The sequence below is a fragment of the Blastomyces gilchristii genome (assembly GCF_000003855.2).
Source record: "Blastomyces gilchristii SLH14081 genomic scaffold supercont1.6, whole genome shotgun sequence".
Taxonomy (NCBI): Eukaryota; Fungi; Ascomycota; class Eurotiomycetes; order Onygenales; family Ajellomycetaceae; genus Blastomyces; species Blastomyces gilchristii.
Window position 1 is genome coordinate 1005007 of NW_003101677.1, and position 20284 is coordinate 1025290.

The 20284-nt window shown below is 47.0% G+C and overlaps 6 protein-coding genes across 8 annotated transcripts; 4 read left to right on the plus strand and 2 right to left on the minus strand.

Moving 5' to 3' along the window:
* Positions 1-50: 50 nt before the first annotated feature.
* BDBG_03817 (GTP cyclohydrolase II) lies at positions 51-2918 on the plus strand. The gene is made up of 2 exons (XM_002625712.2): positions 51-1473; positions 1562-2918. Exons 1-2 carry the CDS (start codon positions 235-237, stop codon positions 1589-1591), a joined length of 1269 nt encoding a protein of 422 aa, XP_002625758.1. The 5' UTR covers positions 51-234; the 3' UTR covers positions 1592-2918.
* On the minus strand, positions 1928-5355 carry BDBG_03818. 2 transcript variants are annotated; one of them, XM_031721411.1, is made up of 5 exons: positions 4175-5355; positions 3797-4066; positions 3354-3722; positions 3092-3260; positions 1928-2920 (listed from the first exon to the last, which is right to left on the minus strand). In XM_031721411.1, the coding sequence occupies exons 3-5, from the start codon at positions 3431-3433 to the stop codon at positions 2267-2269; spliced, it is 903 nt and encodes a 300-aa protein (XP_031577951.1). In that variant the 5' UTR covers positions 3434-3722; positions 3797-4066; positions 4175-5355; the 3' UTR covers positions 1928-2266. The 2 variants fall into 2 exon arrangements, with proteins under 2 accessions (XP_031577951.1, XP_031577952.1); XM_031721412.1 differs by having other exon boundaries at positions 1997-2920; positions 3354-4066; positions 4175-4328; positions 4430-5355.
* Positions 4633-8227, plus strand: BDBG_03820. 2 transcript variants are annotated; one of them, XM_002625715.2, is made up of 3 exons: positions 4633-5295; positions 5384-5481; positions 5550-8225. In XM_002625715.2, exon 3 carries the CDS (start codon positions 5786-5788, stop codon positions 7502-7504), a length of 1719 nt encoding a protein of 572 aa, XP_002625761.1. In that variant the 5' UTR covers positions 4633-5295; positions 5384-5481; positions 5550-5785; the 3' UTR covers positions 7505-8225. The 2 variants fall into 2 exon arrangements, with proteins under 2 accessions (XP_002625761.1, XP_031577953.1); XM_031721413.1 differs by having other exon boundaries at positions 5384-8227.
* A 22-nt stretch (positions 8228-8249) lies between these two features.
* Positions 8250-10745, plus strand: BDBG_03821 (uncharacterized protein). The gene has a single exon (XM_031721414.1). The coding sequence runs from the start codon at positions 8718-8720 to the stop codon at positions 9066-9068; it is 351 nt and encodes a 116-aa protein (XP_031577954.1). The 5' UTR covers positions 8250-8717; the 3' UTR covers positions 9069-10745.
* A 3021-nt stretch (positions 10746-13766) lies between these two features.
* Positions 13767-16341, plus strand: BDBG_03823 (actin-like protein 2). Its single transcript, XM_002625718.2, has 7 exons — positions 13767-13958; positions 14025-14071; positions 14151-14294; positions 14398-14623; positions 14700-15265; positions 15352-15429; positions 15521-16341. The coding sequence occupies exons 1-7, from the start codon at positions 13940-13942 to the stop codon at positions 15605-15607; spliced, it is 1167 nt and encodes a 388-aa protein (XP_002625764.1). The 5' UTR covers positions 13767-13939; the 3' UTR covers positions 15608-16341.
* BDBG_03824 (DUF6 domain-containing protein) lies at positions 16221-19967 on the minus strand. Its single transcript, XM_031721415.1, has 3 exons — positions 18888-19967; positions 17993-18744; positions 16221-17884 (listed from the first exon to the last, which is right to left on the minus strand). Exons 1-3 carry the CDS (start codon positions 19502-19504, stop codon positions 17625-17627), a joined length of 1629 nt encoding a protein of 542 aa, XP_031577955.1. The 5' UTR covers positions 19505-19967; the 3' UTR covers positions 16221-17624.
* Positions 19968-20284: the final 317 nt, after the last annotated feature.

Consider the following 20284-nt stretch of genomic DNA (forward strand, 5'->3'; position numbering starts at 1 on the left):
TGCCGAAGGAAGCGACATCGCCGGCCTTACCGCTGACTCAGCCGGACCGAGGCTCAGTCATGACTTACAAATAGAAATCAGAAAGTCCATATGACGGCTCAAAATATTTGTGTTCACTCCTATCTCATGGTATCGCCATAAATCCTCTGAATATTATAGCCGTTGTTGTATTTGGCATGGTAATACAAAAGTTACCCTGCACTGCCGACATTTTTATTGAATGTAACTTCCAAAATGCCTGATTTTCCCTCTCACGCTTCCGCATACCTCTCACCCCGACCCCTCCATCCAAAACACCCAGCGATCACCGAATACTCACTTACCGGAGGTTTGAGTAATGCCCCTACATCGTCTCCCTCTTCGCAGACTCGCACTCAGTCCCCTGGCGGCAGTAGCCACCACACGCACGACTACCTAGAAGCGGGCAGCCAAGCGCCAACCCCCGCTCTCTCACACTCCATTATCTCTCCCTCCTTCACCCCTCCGTCTACCCCTCACAGCCTCGAAAATGCACACCTACCGGTTAAACCGGCGTCATCGACGACGGAGTGCAGAGATCGCTTGATCAATGCCAAACCGCCCAAATTGCTTCCACGGCTACCCAAGGTCGAATGTATTGTTCGTGCCCGCATCCCGACGACGACGGGTGCGGAAATGTTCCTGCATCTCTATCACAATGATGCGGATAATAAGGAGCATTTGGCTATTGTGTTTGGGAACTCAATTCGGAGCCGGAGTTTGGATAGGGTGCGGCCCGGGGAAACTGAGATGGATCGCATGATTCGCGGGGCGTATATGGGGAGGTTGTATCCTGGGAGACAGGATAGCCGGTTTGATGAAGGAATGGGCGTTGGGATAAACGTGCAGAGGGAGCCTTCAGCTGGTGGTGCGGATTCCGCGAAAGAGGTGGTGAGTGGTGTGGTGCAGAGGAATGAAATGGCAGGGCAAAGGGAGCAGGTACCGGCACAAGCTCCTCTCGTCAGGATACATTCAGAATGTTACACGGGCGAAACTGCCTGGTCGGCGCGGTGCGATTGTGGAGAACAATTAGACGAAGCAGCAAGATTAATGTCGGAAACGACTGCATCACAAGAGCAAAGCCCTGGCGGCGTTATTATATACCTACGCCAAGAGGGCCGTGGCATTGGTCTGAGCGAGAAACTGAAGGCGTACAACTTGCAAGATCTAGGGAACGATACGGTCGAGGCCAATCTTATACTTCGGCATCCTGCGGATGCTCGCAGCTATGGTTTGGCGACTGCCATGCTTGTGGATCTGGGGCTGGGAGTTGACTCGGCGAACAATAGCGGGATCCGGCTGTTAACGAATAACCCAGATAAAGTCATGGCTGTCGAAGGCCCCAATCGTGAGGTGATCGTGAAGGAGAGAGTACCCATGATCCCGCTAGCATGGCGGTCAGGTGGGCAGAAGGGGATCCGGAGTACGGAGATTGAGGACTATCTAAGAACCAAAGTGAGTGATATCATGTCCCCTTTCCTCTCCTCCTTATAGTTTTCTTTCCTTGTTCTTTCACAGCTAACGATTATTCTCCCATGTTCAGATCGGGAAAATGGGGCATATGCTTGAGTAGCCCTTTGTACATCGTTTTGATGGAGGATCCACTTCCAGTCCTCAAAGAGTTTTTTTATACCATAGAATTATCCCTATGCTCATCTTTCCTGTTCCATTATTATCTGAAAATTTTCCTCAGTCTTAGTTTCCTTGAATGATTTTCTTCCCCCGAATTATGAATGTCATGGACATAATACGATATGATACTTCTATGTCCACTGAACACTTATGAGGTTTGTTTGTTCAATTGCTTCTTTTTATTTCGTGTTTCATGTGGATTCTCATGTATTTTTCTTATGTGTTCATCTTTTAAGCACAGTTCCTAAATTTGCCGTCTTGTACAGTACATGTACTTTGATGTTGTCTCAGTTTCTAACATATAGATATTATTTTGTGAATATATTCATTTGTCTATATTTATTGAGTACACGTGAGAGGCTACAAGTGATGGGAAGCTGCATTTCCTATGATTCTTTACCTTCTACCATGCTTTGAAATATCTGATGTGTTTCTGCTCTCTACATACACTAGGATTCATTTTACACGCACACCTAGCTTCATTGTGGCCCCAACCTGGAATCGATCGAAAAATGATCCATCACAGTAAAATTTCGTTGCACTTGATTCTAAGTTTCTAAAACTTCATATATCTTCACTAACTCGGCCTCAAGTCCATTCCCAGAATTTTTTTAGTTCACGGCTTCCTCCCCCTCGCAAAAAACAGCTTCTGGTTGGGATCCGTCACAAATGGTAACTGCAACTTCCAGTCAGAAAGGATAACATCTACATCAACCAGCCCGGCACGGGTAAACATGGCCTTAATCAACTCGAGTGAGAAGGTAGGGTGCTCGTGAGAAATGGTGTGCCCTGCAGGGCCGCGGGCATGTGGAGCGTTGGCTGCATCCGTATGACCATGGCCATGACCGTGGCCGTGAGAGTGACCGCCATGATGATTATGGTGATGATCATCATGGTGATGGTGATTACTGCCCTTCCCCTCCCCATCTTTCGCCTCAGATTGCAACAAATCAATAGCCAAAATCACACCGCCGCTCTTCAGTCTGTCAGCCATCTTCACGATGGCCGCCTTCGGATTCTGCATATGGTGCAGCGCCAGGGCTACCCCGGCGAAATTGAAGTTGAAAAACTCGTCACGGGATAAGTCTGTTGCGGTGGCATCTTCTCGCTTGGGCGGTTCTTGCGCGGACACGGGTGATGATAAGTCCCCCTTCACTGCGTACATTTTCTCCGGCGAGAGACCTAGCTCGGCAGCGGCGTCGTTGTACTGCTTAACCATGCCGGCAGCTAGGTCGATGCCGACGCATTTAGTGAAGAAGGGATGGTAGACCTTGGGAATGGTAAGCTTTGCTGCAGTTTCTTGAAGCTGGGAAAGCGTGGCATCACATGTACGTATATGTACTGTACATGTGTGTGTATTTAATGTACATGTACATATATAGGAAAATAATGCGCGTTGTACCAGGCCGAAGGTTTTAAGTCAAATAAAAAAAAACCTTACTTTTGTCAAAAACCCGTTTCCACAGGCATAATCGAGCATTTTCCGCTCCGCGGCTAGTGTACGATCATTAGCGATACCCAGCCAATCCATGTTCTTCTCTAGAAACGTGCACAGATTCGCTTGAAATTCTAGCACCCATGACTCTTTGAAGACGGTCTCAGCGGAGTTACTATATTGGGTGGTTAAAGGTTAGTTTTCCTGGGGATGCTGTTTTTACTGGGTAAGAGGGTGTAGGATAGCTAGGTGATATATGTAAGCTTACTTCCAGAACTCTTCGTTGACAGCAGCCAATGTATCTAGACCACTAGGGGCGTCCGAGGGAGTTCGATGGGCAGATGCCATGGTGAGAATACTAATGGTTCGGCGTGCAGGTCTGTAAAAGCGAGATTGAGATGAGGGGCTGAGATGCACGGAAGATACGGAATGTTTAAGTAGAGGTGCGATATATGTAAAGTATAGGTTTAATGGAATTAGAATACAAACAAATATCTATCTAAGAATCGTGTTTTTGAGAGGGGAATGTTGGTCCTATTTAAATCTTTCGAGGTGGAAGACCTCTGGACAGTTCGAGATGCTGCGGGATGTGGAGAAAGACGGTTTACAGCAGGATTGAATTATTTCGATGAAAGACCTGACCAACCATGAGCTCCATCCTTTCGACTACATCGCATACATGTCCATGTTCTTCTCTTGAGGTCTCCATACCTTATACGAAATTGCAGCTCGGTCTCTACCTCGAAGTAGATATTCTGCTCATGTTCATCGTGGTCGACGCTGGCCAATGGCAGTGTAACTAAAACGCCACTCGGATACTTTCTGGGTCGAATATGTCTCCGAAGCTAGCACCAGATCTAGCTAGACTTACATCTCGTCGAACTTGCTTGACAGGGCAAAAAGGCTGCGCTGGAGAACAATAGGATGCTGTATCACATAATTCAAGGCGCTATGATAGCAATTACATAGCTCGGTGTGGTTCTAGAAGTTTGGCCAATTTGTAAGCTTCCAAGTGCCCCTGGCAGTGTTGGATGATTTCGGGGGTTGCCTGCTGGCTAAGGGGTATCTAGGGATATCATTTCTCCTTACGAGGTATAAATTTATCCCGTCGGCACGCAAATGTGCTATTTATGCCTATCCACGTAGTTTTTAGAGCAATGGATCGATTGAAGGTGATGGTTTGAAAATATTCAGACAGCTCTCGAGCCTTCGTGCCGTGGGTTCCGGTTTTATACCCTCTGATCTAAATGTCCGTACACCAGGACAGCAATTGTTATCAGTGATATATCCTGATTTCGCAGATATCCACAGCTGCTCAAAAGGAAGAACTAGGAAATCAACAACTGGGGACTTTTGTATAATTTCGAGCCTTTTTCTAAGGCTTGTGCCCGACGTGTCGGTTGAAAAATGAGGACCATGAGAAGGTTACACGTATGCGTAGCTGATTAGGTATTTGGACATGTACCAACTTGTTCGACTTGATATTTAGGGAATGCCAGACGCAAAATGATCTAGCATGCTCTGTATCCTTTGCAGGCAAGTTTTAACAAAACTGTGGACAGTTGTAACGTTCATCAGCGTCATCCATGGATCCCGACTCTGTGCTATGCCCAAACTGTTCGCACCGAAACAAACCACTTGTGTCAAGATGCGCAGCTGATAGGTTTTGTTTATGCTGAGCCAACCAGCTGGGGATAACGGTCCACAGTAGTCAATCATTGCTCATCAGACAGATGGGGAACCTTGCATCCAGAGGGGTTGGCTTCGACGTGTCAGATATAGATAACGGTGGGCAACGGTGGGAACTGAGACGTTTATATGCTCGGTTCTAGAGCACGCTAGGTACCACAGCTTGTGTCATATCAACAAAGGCCAGGTCCTCATCTTCCTCAAGTAAGGATTTACACCTTCGTTGAGCTCCTTTTTCTTGATCCCTTTGCGTGGTTGTGGGCAATTACATTAACGATACATTTGGACGCGTGCATCATTCAGGTCGGATGGCGCGTCTTCCAGCGCTTGGGTAAATATTTAGCTCACTGCTGCTAATTCACTAGTTCCATCCTATATCGTATGAACCCTGGCGATCTAGGTCGGTGTCTGAAAGAAAAAAGATGCGTCGATCAGGGACTTCGTTCAGCAGCTCGCCTGGTCGTTGTTATTTATGACAGAACAAGTGTTGGGCCAAGACCGGGAATAACGATACAACTCCGGTGTGCCCCTGAATTGCACATACATTGCCATCCTGACCCCAAGCCAACCTGCCAGCGCGGGACCTTGCTGATATTTGGATTTTATTAGGTCGCTAACTGCGCTTATTTAGTCCCGCATGCACCAAGTGCTCACTAGTGGCGCAGCGGGCGAGACAAGCAAATTCTAGCGCTGGGACAACCATCAAAGTTCGACAGTCGTCGCCTCGATAGCCTGACCAAAGCCCAGCTAACCATTCATTACGGTTTGCGTACAGACCGCCTAACAGAAAACAGAGAGATTACCTTTTCTTTTTCGTTGTTGCGAGTGTGGGTGGACATATATTTGGTGCCTGCCTGAAGCCCCTCCACCTTGCACGCCTGGATTCGCCAGGAATCTCGTTGGAGAAGCAAGGAGGAACTAATTTCCTATACGCCGGAATAAACTCTCTTTCAAACCGCGTGGGATGGTTCATACCTCTCGGAGGGCCAGCTCGCATTCTGTCGACGAGGCATGACGGGCCACAGTAGCGAGCATGAATCCAACGATGCTTCGCCTACCGAGTCGACCTATCCTGGCCTCAACCCAACCTACAACCTGCCCTCGATTCCCTCGGAGAGCAAAGGCAACCCAATATTACGCGAAGCCAATTCGATAACTGGGAAGAAAAGAAAAGCTGTTACTCCTGCGCCGTCCCGTGGTGTTGCCAACCTCACCCCGGAACAGCTGGCAAAGAAGCGGGCAAATGACCGTGAGGCACAGCGGGCGATTAGGCAAAGGACAAAAGCACAGATTGAGACCCTGGAACGGCGAGTGCGAGAATTAACCTCACAGCAGCCCTATCAGGATCTCCAGGCGGCATTGAACCGGAAACGCGAAGTCGAGAAGGAAAATGAGGATATTCGGAGGATGCTCTCGTCCGTTGTGGCGATGATCCAGCCGGTTGTGAATGGTGTACCTCCGCCACCTTCAGAAAATGATACTCCCCGTTCTTGTGATAATGTAGGGGTGCCCGATGGCAATGGCTCCGAATATCGTTCGTGGTCATGCCAATCGCACGTTGAACCCCCGTCTCCCGCCTCTCACTCCGACCCGCCAGCATCCCATCATTCAACAATACCACACCCAGACCCTCCTCTTCGCACTCCAGCAGCGAGCCTCGACTTGGGTACAGGGCCGGGTATGTGTGTTGTTGATTCCCCGAGGAGCATGGAGCCTCTTTCTCCTTCGACTACGGGATCTCCAGGATATGCACTCCGTCCAAACTGGCCTGGGAATTCCGTTCCTACACAGCAATCCGAAGCCCGATACACACTCACAAATGGCTTTAATGCACAACGGCAGGGACTAACACATGGCCTAGACTTCTCGGGGTCGGGGGAAAGACTAGGTTTTAATTTCCTCGTGGACTCCCCTCGACATATCCCCAAGATCTCGGAACCGCGAGGAAACTCATCCTCACCGTCTTTCAACATTTCAACCCGTTTTCGCTACCTTCACCCGTCCCATAACAACCTCTTTGATCCGTGCATAGCTCCCCACATGGTCCCGGTTCGCAACGTGGATCCCACTTGCCCCATGGACGCCATTCTTTTGGACTTCCTTCACACCCGCCAACGCGAGGCGGCGGATGGCGCATCCAAACAAATCCTTGTGGGGCCACCATATCCCAGCGTTTCATCTCTCCTCAACCCTGCAAAAAGCGCATACTCTCATCCCCTCTCAAAAGTTTTCACCGACATCCTCAGCAAATTCCCCGGCATAAGCAATCTTCCCGAACAAGTAGCCATCCTATACGTGATGTTCCTCCTTATGCGATGGCAGATATACCCAACCCAGCAAAACTACGACCGCCTCCCGGAATGGCTTACCCCACGCACTTCACAAATCATGACACCCCATCCAGCGTGGATGGATTATCTCCCCTGGCCACGCATGCGAGATCGTATGGTTGCGTCGTACCCAGACTACGATTTTCAAAACTGGTTCATCCCGTACACCACAACGCTGAGCATCAATTGGCCATACGAGGCGACTGATACTCTTCTCACACCCTCAGACTCTGAAGAGCTCATAATCAATCCGGTCTTTGAGCGGCATCTGCGCAACTTGAATAACTGGTCCCTGGGCCCGGCTTTTGCCAGGGCGTATCCGGGCCTTGTCGACACGACTAGGATTATTCCCGAATTAAAAGACTATGGCCCTACTGCTGCTAACAGATCGGTTGATTGACATACTCAGAGAAAGTGATTGCTCAGATCGTGAGCCTTAATGTTTATACGTCTTTTACAATGCATATAAAAAAAAATATACGAATACGCCACTGAACTACCTTTACGCTGCGTGCTTGAACGCCATGCCCAGCCCACATTAACTTAACTGTTTATATTTTACATCCGAAATAAGGGTTCCACGCTCTTATACATATCTCCCGGATCCATCGTCCAATCCTGCATCTTACCTACTTCATATACCTACCCAGGGGCCTATAGGTGCCTGCCTACATTGCTGGTATTTTACTTGTCAAGCCACCAGGGAAAAAGCGCCTAGTTTGCAAATGTGCATGTATCGTTCCTTCTTCCTCTTTTTACTCTTTTTCCTTCCATTTGCATTTCATGACTCATTTCTACAATACCTTTTGGCAATAACAACATTGTCAGTGGGTGCAACAAGAAGGGTAGAGCCGCTCTATTTTCATTTTCACTTTTCTTTTCTACCCCGAAAATAGTTTTTCTCTTTTTGGTATGGAATAAGGTCTGGGGGGAGCCATCTGTTTACTTTTATTTTTAACCTCTTAATTTCGATGTTCCTATTCTTTTAATTAATTTGGTTCTTTTACTTTTTGGATTCATATATTTTATATGTCGCGTTTGCCTTTTATTCATTTGTTAGAATTTCCCACTTTTGTTCTCATTTCTGTTGGTTTTCTTTGAAAGGGGCTGCGTTATTTCCCTTTTTTTTTTTTTTTTTTTTTTTACCTGTCCTCACCTCAGCTCATGCTCATCCAATATGATAATTCCTGCCATTACAAAGCCGCATACAAGAGACTGATAAAGCGATATGGTTGCGGTCTCATCCACCCCTGTTATTTCCCAGTCGATGTCAACCGGGTAATGCCTGTCTAGTAGAATAATATGCACTCTGAGATTAGTCTTCCTGTCCCACTACAACTAGCAGGCAACTTCTCAACCTCTTATTATTTCATCGTTACAACCGACCAGCTTTAGTTTTCAGCGCATATGAGATCATAAACAGAGCACCAGAACAACCGGCGAGTGTCGTTAGGCCTCAGACAAAACTGAACAAAGATGGCGTCAAAGGCGCCCCTCGAAATTCTCACTGCGAACCTATCAGCGGTCTGTTCAGCACCTCCGCAAAATGTCACGATTAAACGGCATCAAGGCTCACAACTAGCTACAGTTTCCAAGCAAAAAGGACCTGATAAATGCGCAAGGAGTGTCAGCATACTTCCGCCCTGCTGTATCTCCTCCCCTCTACCGATATGACACGAAAACTGAAGGGTACTTCCGTGGAAGTCGGAGAAGCAAAGCGTTACAAACCGTATAACCTGCTTCACTTCACAAAGCTTATCAAAATACGGACCATGCTCCATCCAAAGCAAATGGCATGTAACTATCCTGGTGACAGACACCATAGTGTCGAATTTACGGAATCATGTACAATTGGTAACAGCAAAGACCCGTTTGCCAACAGTCCTTCGTTTCCAAAATCGACCCCGTACCATCACCGATTCACGGAATGCCCTCTTGGCCCCGACGGCTTCAAATCACTTTAGGCCATTCTCCTTGGCGACTTCTCCGGTAATGGGAAACATAGTCAAGGTCACTTATTCCTTTTCAGAAATAAGAAAGATGACACGGAGCAAATTGGCAAATCATGACCATTTCATTATCGTTTTTCAACAGAAGAAAATTCGGATTTGGTCCTTCATCCTCGGTCGCTATCCCCCACCCTGCAATCGTGTCCGACTTAGCCCTTGATGCTATCCTGAAGCCCTGAAACCGCTCAGCGTGCGAACCTACTCGGTGTCTAATCCGCTCAAAAAGTTTCTGTTGTTTTCCTTTCGTCTGTTACCTACAACGAGGCCCCCCAAAACGCAAAGCTATCCTTTAAATGAATCATGATTTGGATCTGTTAGCGATTATGTTGGGTCGGATATCTTGCCTCATACCACCCCTTCCCTTCCCCCATTTAACAGCATATCCACACTTGCTCTAACTCTCCTTTTCTTTCTTTTTTCTCTCTTTCCTCAGCACCTGCTTTTACTTCCATCTGACCTTTCCACTTCAATGAAATTCAATTTCAGTTTATGTCTGCTGTTGAGAAATCTCCCCCCTTCCAACCCTACCTGATAATGTTTGATATGACAATCTGCCCTGTTCTTAACTGAAAATCAATCCACATCGAATAAACAGACGTGTAATATCGGATTGAGGGTTATTACTGTTATTGTACGGTGTCTTTGCCCGTATCAGTCATTTGCGGAAGTGAAATCCTGGCTGCTTGAAAAGCTATGCGTAGTTATAGCTATACTCTTTCCGCCTTGCCATGGAGGTCATCAAACCAACGTGGCCGTGGCGGGGGCTAGATATACCCAGATTTTTAATGATGACCAACTACTTCATGGTTTGCTGTCTACCGAAGTTCCATCTAAATTCTCCATAACATCGTTTAGTTCTAACTACATACTTAGCAGTTAAACCAAGTATACATTTTAACACTTGTCCCCTACCATTTACTTCTCTCTATCTTGGGGAGGATCATCTACCGTACAATATACAAGCTACAGAGCTACGCAGAGAAAGAAAAACCATAGGAGGGAGTTTCTCAATGCAAATCTGTTAAACTTTGATTTGTAAGCCCTGCCATTCGACTCAACAAAATTGTTGAGGCCGAGGGAAACACTCCGAAGGTTCTTGTGTTAACTTCGGTTTAAAACCTCGACCAGGGCCACCTATCTAAACCAAGTCCTGCCATTTGGCTTGACGACTGAGGGAAACGCTCTGATGGTTCTTGTGTAACATCAGTTCAAAACCTCAGCCAGGACTGGTTAACTAGATACAGGAATGAAAGAATTTGAATGAAGTCAAAGGACCAATCTAAATGAAGTCCCGCCATTTGGCTTGACGACCGAGGGAAACAATCTGATGGTTCTTGTGTAGCATCAGTTAAAAACTTCGGCCAGGACAGAGAATGATGAGAAGGTGATGAAAGCATTTGAAAGCTTGAAGAATTTAAAAGGATGTCAAAAATCAAAAGAGTCCAAAAGAGTCAGAAGAGAAGAGTCAAAAGTGTCAAAAGTGTCAAGAAAGTCAAGCAAGTCAAAAGGGTCAAAAGAGTCAAAAGAGGCAAAAGAGTCAAGAAAGTCAAGAGTGTCAAGAATGTCAAAATAGTCAAAATAATCAGAGAAATCAAGAAAAATCAAAATATTCAAGACCAAAGCCCATGGATTCTGGATTCTGGATTCTAGCAGGAGCTGGGCATTCCATCGGTTGTCCGGAAGCGCGAATTTGATGATTCGTTGGGGTCGTTTCCATTTCGGAAAATCTCATGCGTGAACCTCTACATCTAGACTTAAAAAAGCCCTTCAACCCATAACGGACGGGGAGCTTAATTATTTCTCTCACCTGGCTATAGAGGGTTTGGGAAATTTTGGTTCAGTCAATAGATAACGGCGGCCAGTGGAGGTTCGTGGTGGTTGAATCCGACTGGGAAAGTTGTTGAGAGAGGTATTTGAGGGTGTGAAGGTTGGGATGGATTAGGATGTAGCCGGAAAGAGTGAGAGAGAGTGCGTGAGTGAAAGAGAGAGAGAGAGAGAGAGAGAGAGAGAGAGAGAGGAATTGTGATTGATCTTTGTGATTGATCTTTGTGATAGAGAAGTCCGTGATTTTCATATATTTGAGAACATGGAGGTTTTGAGGTTTTGAGGGTTTAAGGGTTTGAGAGTTTGAGGGTCTGAGAGTTTGACGTGGAGATATAGAGAGGGAGAGAGGGAGAGAGGGAGAGAGGGAGAGAGGGAGAGAGGGAGAGAGGGAGAGAGGGAGAGAGGGAGAGAGGTAGAGAGGTAGAGATGCTTTTCCCTGGCAGAGAAAAGACTTGAGTACGTGGTAAGAAAATTGATAGGAACTGATAAAGTGAGTCACATACCGACACTGAGAGAGTGTCGGGCCCGTGTTTCAGAGAGGTAGAGAAGTAGAAAGGGTTTTCCTGGTAGAGAAACCACTTTAGTACATGGTAAGAAAATCAATAGGAACAGAACAGCAGGATAAAATGAGGCACATACCGACGCTGAGAGAGCGTCGGGCCCGTGTTTGGTCGGATACCTTTCAGAGGTAGTTGCCGAAGCAAATTCTTACTTGAAAGGCACCGATGTCCCTGTTGCAGGATCACTGACTTGCTCGATTTGCGACTGCTATTTGGTCGCTGCCACTTGTTCCACGGAAAGCCACAAGGTCGTTCGCGAGGTGCTGACCACTGGTTTTGTAGGATATGTTTGTGCAACCTTCTAGCGAAACTTATGTGGTGGCTTTAAAAGGGTTGGACCCGAGATTTAACAAAAGAAATCTCTCAAGGGTCGATGTGGTGGATTTGGATGGAAGTGGACTTTATTGTGCACATGCTTCACCAAAAGAGCTGGATTTGCATGGCGGGTGGATGTTGCGAGCGAAGAACTGCTTGTCGTGGTCATACAAAGGAAGTTCTTGTAGTCAGGAGGGCTTGGGGCACTGCAAGGGAGGGAGGAGAATAGTTTTGCGCCCCTGGGGGGGAGAAAGAAGAAGAAGAAAGGGACCGGGAGAGGAGCGGACGAGGATGTGATTTTTATACCCTTCCTCGGGACCGTGAGGAAGCGCTGATGTGGCGTCGGGCGAAGACAAAAGGTCAAATTTTCCTGTCATTTGTCGAAGACACAGTGTTAGTTTTTGCGTCATTCGGAACTGTTTTCGCCATTCAGACGGAAGGTTAGTCTATTGTATGGCACGAAAGCCGATACTTTCTGGCAAAATAAGTTTGTAACGGGAGCAACGGGATCCAGCACTTCGAGCAAACCATAACCAGCAATAGAGTAGCCTGCCGCCACCGTAAGAAGAACAAGAGACACAGCAGCACCATCCGTAAATGGAACTCGCCCCTGCCCCTGCGCAAACCCGAAAAACAGCCCTGGAGGGCCAACAGCTTTGCCCCTGAAGGTTAAAAAGGGGGTTGCGATTTCCTAATTGAGTTTAGCGCCGTTCAAATTGGCGTTATGTCAACCGATGCGAAACTCAGCTGTGAGAGAGGCGCACAGTTGGAGAGGAAGGAACACTCTTGATCATTCTATTTGGGTAACCCCAGGGGGAGCGCCTCCCGGCAGGGGCATCCGTTTCTGGCGCGGAAAGTTCTAGCTGTGATAGGAATCTCTCAGTCAAGCAGTAACGCCCGCCGTTCGCTTCTGTAGTCTGCCCGCCACTTCACGTAGACTACGGATGCAGCTTCTGGAATCCATCCATGCGAACATGAACGGCCCTATATACGCATCGACTGCGTAAATCTTGAAATAGCTCTATGGAGAGCGGATGTATTGAGTCGGTTTGGCAATGGGCAGGCGGTCCCTCCGGCTAGATACCCCGTTGTGTCTGCCTACCACAAGCATCAATGATAACGCCACCTTGTACAGTAGACATCAACTTTGGACAAGTCCATCCATAGATAGTCCTTGTTCAAGGAGAGGTAGAACATCAAGTGCCTGGGAAAATGACTATTTCCCTGCTGCGCGGTATGCGATCGTCATTCATTCGGACCCAGTAGAGTGAGAACCCGCTCTGAGGTCACTCCATCATCTACACGGTCCTATAAGTAGTCCAAGGACATCAAGTGCTGTGGACGTTCTTGGTAGGGCATAAGCATGTCCCTCCATCTCATGCCTGGGGATAATAACTCGGGGTGCCAGAATTTCTAACCGCGCTGCTCCCCGGAACAAAACGGCATGAAGCCCAGCTCCCCGGAATAAGAGTAAGAAAATTCATAGTAAGCGCATATATCATAAAGATCGCCGTAGACATCTCTGCTCCAGAGAATGAGAGCAAATATTGGACCAATCCGCTGACAGGAACATATAAATAACGTTAAATGTAAAACATGCTTGACTGGAAATCGTTCAAGATGCAAAAGAAGCTAAAGATCTTCTTCATACTAAAGATGGCAAGAGAATAAAAAGGTCTACCCATATGCATCAGCGACTGGAAAGGCCAAAGTTCAAAATATCGGAGATTGGTGACTGTTGGCTGCTGCTGCGACGAAGACCACACTGTAACTAGAACCCGGATCTCAAGGACCCTAGAATAGAATCAACAGCCCGCATTACAACATGGCCTTGTCGACGCAAGCAATATATATTAAGTTGTAAGTTATTGCAGCAAATGTTGTGGTGGTGGTGAAGTGTGAAGTTGAGAGCCGTGGTTGAGGCAGTGGGTGCGCTAAACTGCATTGGGAGCATCGTCACCCCCCATCCGCAGCGGGACAAGGGGAATCTCGATTGGCAACTCCGACAGTTAGCCAAACAGCACCGCTACGACACACCCATTACTACCACCCACACTCCTCTATCTCTCTCCCTATATTGTGGGCAGTCCTTCAGTCTACCATTCACCAATATAACACATCGCGACCATGGCGGAGCCCCCCATTGGTATGTTCAGCCCCCAACGTCAACCTCCCCGCAACCAGTAACTTCCGCTGACGCCGCGATACGCAGTTCTCGATGGAGGTACCGGTTTCCTGAAAGTCGGATATGCGGGTCAGGTATGGCATTTCCCAATCGTATGCTTGGTCTCTACGAGGAGCTATCGCTAATACCGGAGGTCAATTCCACTTGAAATAGAACTTCCCCGAACACCAGTTCCCCTCGATAGTGGGGCGGCCGATTCTCAGATCAGAGGAGCAGGCTGGGGATATTATCGTGAAGGATATTATGTGTGGTGATGAGGCTGCCGCTGCTAGATCGATGCTACAAATCAGCTATCCTGTATGAGAACCTCCGCCACTTTTCGAGATTTCTCCCCCCCCCCCCCCCCCCCCCCCTTTGCGTGCGCTCGGGTCACTAATCGGGCGCGCTATCCTATATATAGATGGAGAATGGAATTGTGAAGAAGTGGGATGATATGCAACATCTATGGAACTATACGTTTTACGATAAAATGAAAATTGATCCCACAGGCCGGAAGATCCTCCTTACCGAACCTCCTATGAACCCCCTTAAAAACAGAGAGCAGATGTGCGAGGTGATGTTTGAGGGTTACAACTTTGGAGGAGTATATGTTGCTATACAGGCAGTTTTGGCCCTCTATGCGCAAGGTGAGGATACCATGGTCCGCCAAAACTCAACACCAAGAACGACCTGAAAGTACTGATATTGGAACGAAATATATAGGCCTCAGTAGTGGTGTTGTAGTTGATTCAGGCGACGGCGTCACACACATCGTTCCGGTATATGAGTCCACAGTGCTAAACCACCTAACGCGCCGTCTAGACGTTGCTGGCCGCGATGTTACACGCAACCTCATCGCCCTCCTCCTCCGCCGCGGCTACGCACTTAACCGTACCGCTGACTTCGAGACCGTGCGCCAAATCAAAGAGAAGCTCTGCTACGTATCCTACGACCTGGAGCTTGACCAGCGCCTTTCAGAAGACACAACCGTGCTAGTGGAATCATATACCCTCCCAGATGGCAGAGTGATCAGAGTTGGTAGTGAGCGGTTTGAAGCGCCCGAGTGTCTTTTCCAGCCGCATCTTGTTGATGTCGAGCAACCTGGCATCGCAGAATTCTTATTCAACACCATCCAGGCTGCGGATGTTGATGTGAGGAGTAGCTTGTATAAGGCTATTGTTCTCAGCGGAGGTAGCAGCATGTATCCCGGTCTGCCATCAAGACTTGAAAAGGAACTGAAACAACTCTGGTTGACAAGGGTGCTGCAAGGGAACCCGGAGAGACTAAATGTAAGTCGAGTCCTGGAAAGGCAGGACGTTCGAGATGTTAGCCGTCCTCCATACTCGTCATACGCTAACCATCTCGATGTTTGCAGAAATTCAAAGTCCGCATCGAAGATCCGCCTCGAAGAAGACACATGGTCTTCCTTGGCGGTGCCGTCCTCGCAAACCTTGTAAGCCATACACCATTCCCATCTATTCTACGCAAACTACACATAGAACATGTAAAACACTAACACTTTTTCTTTTACCCCAACAATACAGCTCGCAGACAAAGACAACATGTGGATCTCCAAAGAAGAATGGCAAGAACAAGGCCCCGGTGCCCTCACCAAGCTTGGCCCAAGATAGTTCTACTTACCCAATACTATTTTGCTTTCTTCTTTTCCCCCACTTGGCAAATAACTACATCTTGAGCGCATGGCTACAATACAATAAAATTTGCTACGTACAGTAGAGTAGGGCATGAATAGTGACACTCTCCTGCCCGTCTCGCCTCCATTTTTTTTTTTTTTTTTTTTTTTTTGGTCCTCAAACTACCCCTTTCTTTTCAAATCACCCCATTCACGAACCCTACATTCTGTAGATCATATAGTTCGCGCGAGACATATCCTCCATCGACCCGCCCACCCACAATTTATTCGTTGCGTCTTTTTGTCCCTACGGCACACATTCGTTCGCGGAGGGGTCTTGCTACAATAAGTTCGCTGTCCAGATTTAGAGCGCGTATATTTCTTTTCTCTCCTCTGTTATTTATTTAACTCCATTTTGCTTCACTTAGCGAGTTCCGAGAGCTGCTTGTAGCGTACGATATAGGTTATTAGTTAAGCTACACTTCGTATCTTCAAAACAAGGAACGAATGCATCCACAGGGACCTCGCAGAGGTCCGCTCTCCCCCTGTAACACTTAATATACTACACACCAAAACTAAAATGAAGTAGAAACGCAATGCAGATGAAATGGCTCTAAATTAGTTAACGACGTATGCTCCCTACGAATATATCTTTCATACATACATATATCTAAAACAGCGAACCACGCCATCCACCCATCTATATCTAAAGATCTATCACCAAACAAATTCAACAACCCTCCCTCAGCACACCCCTTCCCTCCTCGGGTGATCCAAAGTATATCAAATTCCACAAGAGAGAACCAAGTGTGATTTCACCCTATTCTCGCGGTAACGATGTACGTACATGTGCGTGTACATTTCAAAAAATGAAAGAAAGAAGGGTAGCACGGGCGGAAACAAAGGGTATGTACATAGAACCGTCGGACTAGAGGCAAGTGAGTGTATATATATATATATAAAGAAAAAAGAAAACCCGGCGGATAAAATAAGTCCTAAAATAAAGTAATTCAACGGCAAAAATTCCTTACTTACATGATAAAAACATGTGGACTATCACCCCACAAACGAAAAAGGGAGGAGAAAGAGGGTAAGGTAATAAATAGCCAACGACCATGGAAAGCAATTTAATACATAGCGCAGAAAATCTGAGCGTCAGGGGATATTTCTGCAAGGGTTTTTGTGAATCAGTTTATGCCAAAAAAGGGGGGGTGGGAGGATGGAGGAAGATTAAGAAAGAAAAAAAGGCCAACGGAAGAAAAAAATACGCGTATGGGGTTTGTGTGGGAGTTAATGACGCTCGGGAGTTTCCACACACAGTCCCAGGTGTGAAGGTGTGCGGCGTAGCAACACCGCTATGAGGGCGAAAGGCTTGATCGTTCTTGTCCTTGCATGTTATACGCTATGTAGTCAAGGTACCTAAATATATATAAAATACAAAGTTGACGAGATCAAGGAAATGAGAATGAAAAAAAAGGAGTGATACTGGAAAAGAAAGAAAAAGTTAAAATACCCAAGAAAAGAAAATTTATCTAGATCCTGTGGTGGGAAAAAGGGTTGAGAAATGAACATGATATACGAATGTGAGTGAATATAGCCGCCCAGTAACAATGTTAAAATATGTTGGGTTTTTTTCTTCCTTGTTAAAAATCTTCCTTTATGTCATGTCACATAAAAAGGGGGTTCGATATGAAATGAGGAAATAAAAAGGGAAAAGAAGAGGAGCAGGGAAAATGAGGGAGGTCATGAACTAATCAGAATATATAAATGGGCGTAAGGGGACAATAAAAGAAGACGAAAAGGACAAGGCAGATTCTCATAGTATTTTGATAAATCTGCAGTGTGACTCATGCGTACCAGATTTCCCCATCTGACACATGGGGAATCGCATAAGGGTATGTGTATGCTTTCATATCGATCAAACATTCCTCAATTTCACCTGCAATGCATTGTACATACAACTTCTCATCTTAGGCTCTGGTGGTGTGTGATGTGCGAATTGCTTTTAAATTAAATTACACATCACTTTCAGAATCCGGTCTATTGTCGGCTGATCGTTTCCGTCTATCTTCGTCTAACTCACGATATGTACTCCAGCTAAGGAGCAAGAAGGCAATGATGATAAGGATGCCCCCGTATATCGAGGCGGAGCTGAGGGGTATACCCGTTAACTTCCAGTCGACGATGGCGACCAGGAAGATTGTGAGGAGGGCGGCGACTGAGGATAACACGGGGGAGGTTAGGGAGATAAGGACAAGGAAGGAGCCGGAGAATGCTGTGTCGGGGGTTTTAGTGAGTTAGCTGAGTAAAAGACTAGCAACATGTGTGCGAAATGCCCCAATTGCTGGGTTCGTCAGCGAAGATGGAGAAAGATTAAACATACTAGCATTTGCAATCACGGATATGAGTAGAAGACTTGCCGCTTGGCCGCGCGGCAACTCGAACGTCTCAATACCAAGAATGTGGAAAACCGGCAAGGGTATCCAGAGGACAAATAACGTGAAGGCCCCGATCAGACTTGCAAAAGTATTTGCGAATGTCACACCACGCCCCGTGCTTGTGCCTTCCGGAGGACAAGCCATTCTCTTATACAAGACCTCATATAAACCGTAAAGAATACTACCCACACCGATGATGATGTTGCCCAGAGCTCTGCTCGACGCATCCTTTGCATCTTGGGCTGCATCACCCCCATTTTCCGGAGGAGGGCTAGAAGGCCCATAGGCAACAACAAGCACACCAATGATGGCAACGACGACAGAAAATACTTTGTCGAATCGTAGTTTGTCATTAAGGAGTGGAATGGAAAAGGCGTAGGCAAAAAAGGCAGAACAATTGTAAATTGCCGTCAGATCGCTCGCGGTCGTTAAGTTGACGGCGACGTACCATGAACCACCGGCAACAGTCAGCGCGGTTGTAATCAGTGCAGTGGTTCGGAGTATGTAAGGGATTGGTGAGTGATGGAGGTCTCGGGTGGTGAGGTGAAGATTACGGGATTCGACCATCTGCGCCGTGGTCCGGAGAAGATAGACATGCCGTCTCCAAAATGCATCCCATGAAAGTTTACGTTTCTGGATTCGGAGTAACAGCAATTGCATAGGCCAAAGGAAAATCCAAGATCCATGGGTTAAATAACTATACGGCAAAGATAAGGATGAATGGAAAAAGATTAGAATTTATGATGAGGAAGATTCAAGGCGGAATAAATATATTGGAAACACCTTTAGTATTCCAAATCATATTGTCCCTTTGTGCTCAAATAATAACTGAAGACTCACAGCATGCAGTACGGTTTCTCCCATCCTAAGTTATGCTGAATATAAACAGCCGTTTCCGTCTGGACGACAAAACTCACCAAGCTCACCACGAGGAAGAATGAGGCGATATAGTATTTCCTCCGTGTAGCATTTTGAGGGTCATACTCAGGAGTTCTACTTCTCAATGCCGACCTCCTCCTCGTCATATAACTAGGCCGAGTCACCTCATTGCCATCAGCAGAAACTGGACTGCTCAGCCGCCGGCCCCGTTCCTCATCCTTCCTCAACAAGGGCACCTGTGACTTGGACCGGCGATCCCCTATCCGGTTCGAGGGAGGCCGATTGGTGGTCATTGTTTCGTCCTCGTCAGACTCGTCCGTGGATTCACCCTTGTCGTGGTGTTGACGCGAGAATCTTACGGAAGATCTTTGCTTGGAGGAACTCTTCGAGTTTAAGCCATTGAGGCAGTTGTTGTCAGAGGGACGACAGGGGACGCCCTGTCGCTGCGAGGTCCTCGAGGTCTGGCTAAGTCCAGACGAGCGTCGGGAGTGTAGAAGAGGACGTTCGGAATCGGGATCAATACCGGAGTCATCAATAGCTTCGGCCCGTTTGGACTTCGGAGGCGTTGGCAAAGGCATCCATGCGGATCCCTCTGGAATATTAAGGCCTGTTGGAAAGCTGGTCCACCACTGGCAGGGGCCTGGGAAAGCTCTGAGGTTAGCTTCGTGTTAGAAGCTGGGGATCTGGAAAACAATCAACGTCGCAATCAGGCACGGGTGCTGTGGTGGCGCCAATAATGAGGAAATTGCACCGGGACGATCTGAAAGGGGGAAGTGGCTGGACTGTACTCCGTACTCCGTACTGTGTAACTAACTAATAATGGGATCAACCAATTTGGTAATGAGACTATCAAAGTATTTTGGTCCTGGTCCCAGACACGGTCACGGCCAGTCCAACAGTGATGGATTACCCAATTAGATGAATACAATAATATTTACAAGGCCTATGCCACAGCAGCGCCGAATCGTGGCATCTATGCCTATATAGGAAGGCCGTGCGTACTAAATATTTCATGCGACTTGGCGCCGCAGAATCCCTCTAAATTACAGTCTGCCTATAGAATCACTATTTCCTAATGCAGACTAGCTCCACAATAATTAGCACCCCAAGGCTTGTGTGCTAGAAAAACATTTTTACCACTGATGCCGACCAGGGTTCGTGTGGCTGATTTTGGGTGCGTGGTGTTAGCGCTCTTATATGCAACTAACCGTGCCAAGCGCACTCACTCTCTCTAGTGAGTGCGCCCCAGCGTAACCGTAATATCACCGCAACCGTAAAGGTACCTTTTGTATGAGTTCATCATACAAAAGGTACTTATAGAAAAACATGAATATCTTCAACATCATAATAGATATGAG

What these genes read in the sequence shown, in the direction of transcription:
- BDBG_03823 (XM_002625718.2), top strand. An exon ending in AAGTCGGATATGCGGGTCAG is followed by an intron (nt 14,072 to 14,150) that starts GTATGGCATTTC and finishes CACTTGAAATAG; the next exon opens with AACTTCCCCGAACACCAGTT. An exon ending in GGAACCCGGAGAGACTAAAT is followed by an intron (nt 15,266 to 15,351) that starts GTAAGTCGAGTC and finishes CGATGTTTGCAG; the next exon opens with AAATTCAAAGTCCGCATCGA.
- BDBG_03818 (XM_031721411.1), bottom strand. Translation starts at nt 3,433, where the DNA reads ATGGCATCTGCCCATCGAACTCCCTCGGACGCCCCTAGTGGTCTAGAT. An exon ending in GTCAACGAAGAGTTCTGGAA is followed by an intron (nt 3,261 to 3,353) that starts GTAAGCTTACAT and finishes CACCCAATATAG; the next exon opens with TAACTCCGCTGAGACCGTCT. An exon ending in GAAACGGGTTTTTGACAAAA is followed by an intron (nt 2,921 to 3,091) that starts GTAAGGTTTTTT and finishes ACCATTCCCAAG; the next exon opens with GTCTACCATCCCTTCTTCAC.
- BDBG_03824 (XM_031721415.1), bottom strand. Translation starts at nt 19,504, where the DNA reads ATGCCTTTGCCAACGCCTCCGAAGTCCAAACGGGCCGAAGCTATTGAT. An exon ending in GAGAAACCGTACTGCATGCT is followed by an intron (nt 18,745 to 18,887) that starts GTGAGTCTTCAG and finishes TTTGCCGTATAG; the next exon opens with TTATTTAACCCATGGATCTT. An exon ending in ATCCGTGATTGCAAATGCTA is followed by an intron (nt 17,885 to 17,992) that starts GTATGTTTAATC and finishes CCCCCGACACAG; the next exon opens with CATTCTCCGGCTCCTTCCTT.
- BDBG_03821 (XM_031721414.1), top strand. Translation starts at nt 8,718, where the DNA reads ATGCGCAAGGAGTGTCAGCATACTTCCGCCCTGCTGTATCTCCTCCCC.
- BDBG_03820 (XM_031721413.1), top strand. Translation starts at nt 5,786, where the DNA reads ATGACGGGCCACAGTAGCGAGCATGAATCCAACGATGCTTCGCCTACC.
- BDBG_03817 (XM_002625712.2), top strand. Translation starts at nt 235, where the DNA reads ATGCCTGATTTTCCCTCTCACGCTTCCGCATACCTCTCACCCCGACCC. An exon ending in AGGACTATCTAAGAACCAAA is followed by an intron (nt 1,474 to 1,561) that starts GTGAGTGATATC and finishes TCCCATGTTCAG; the next exon opens with ATCGGGAAAATGGGGCATAT.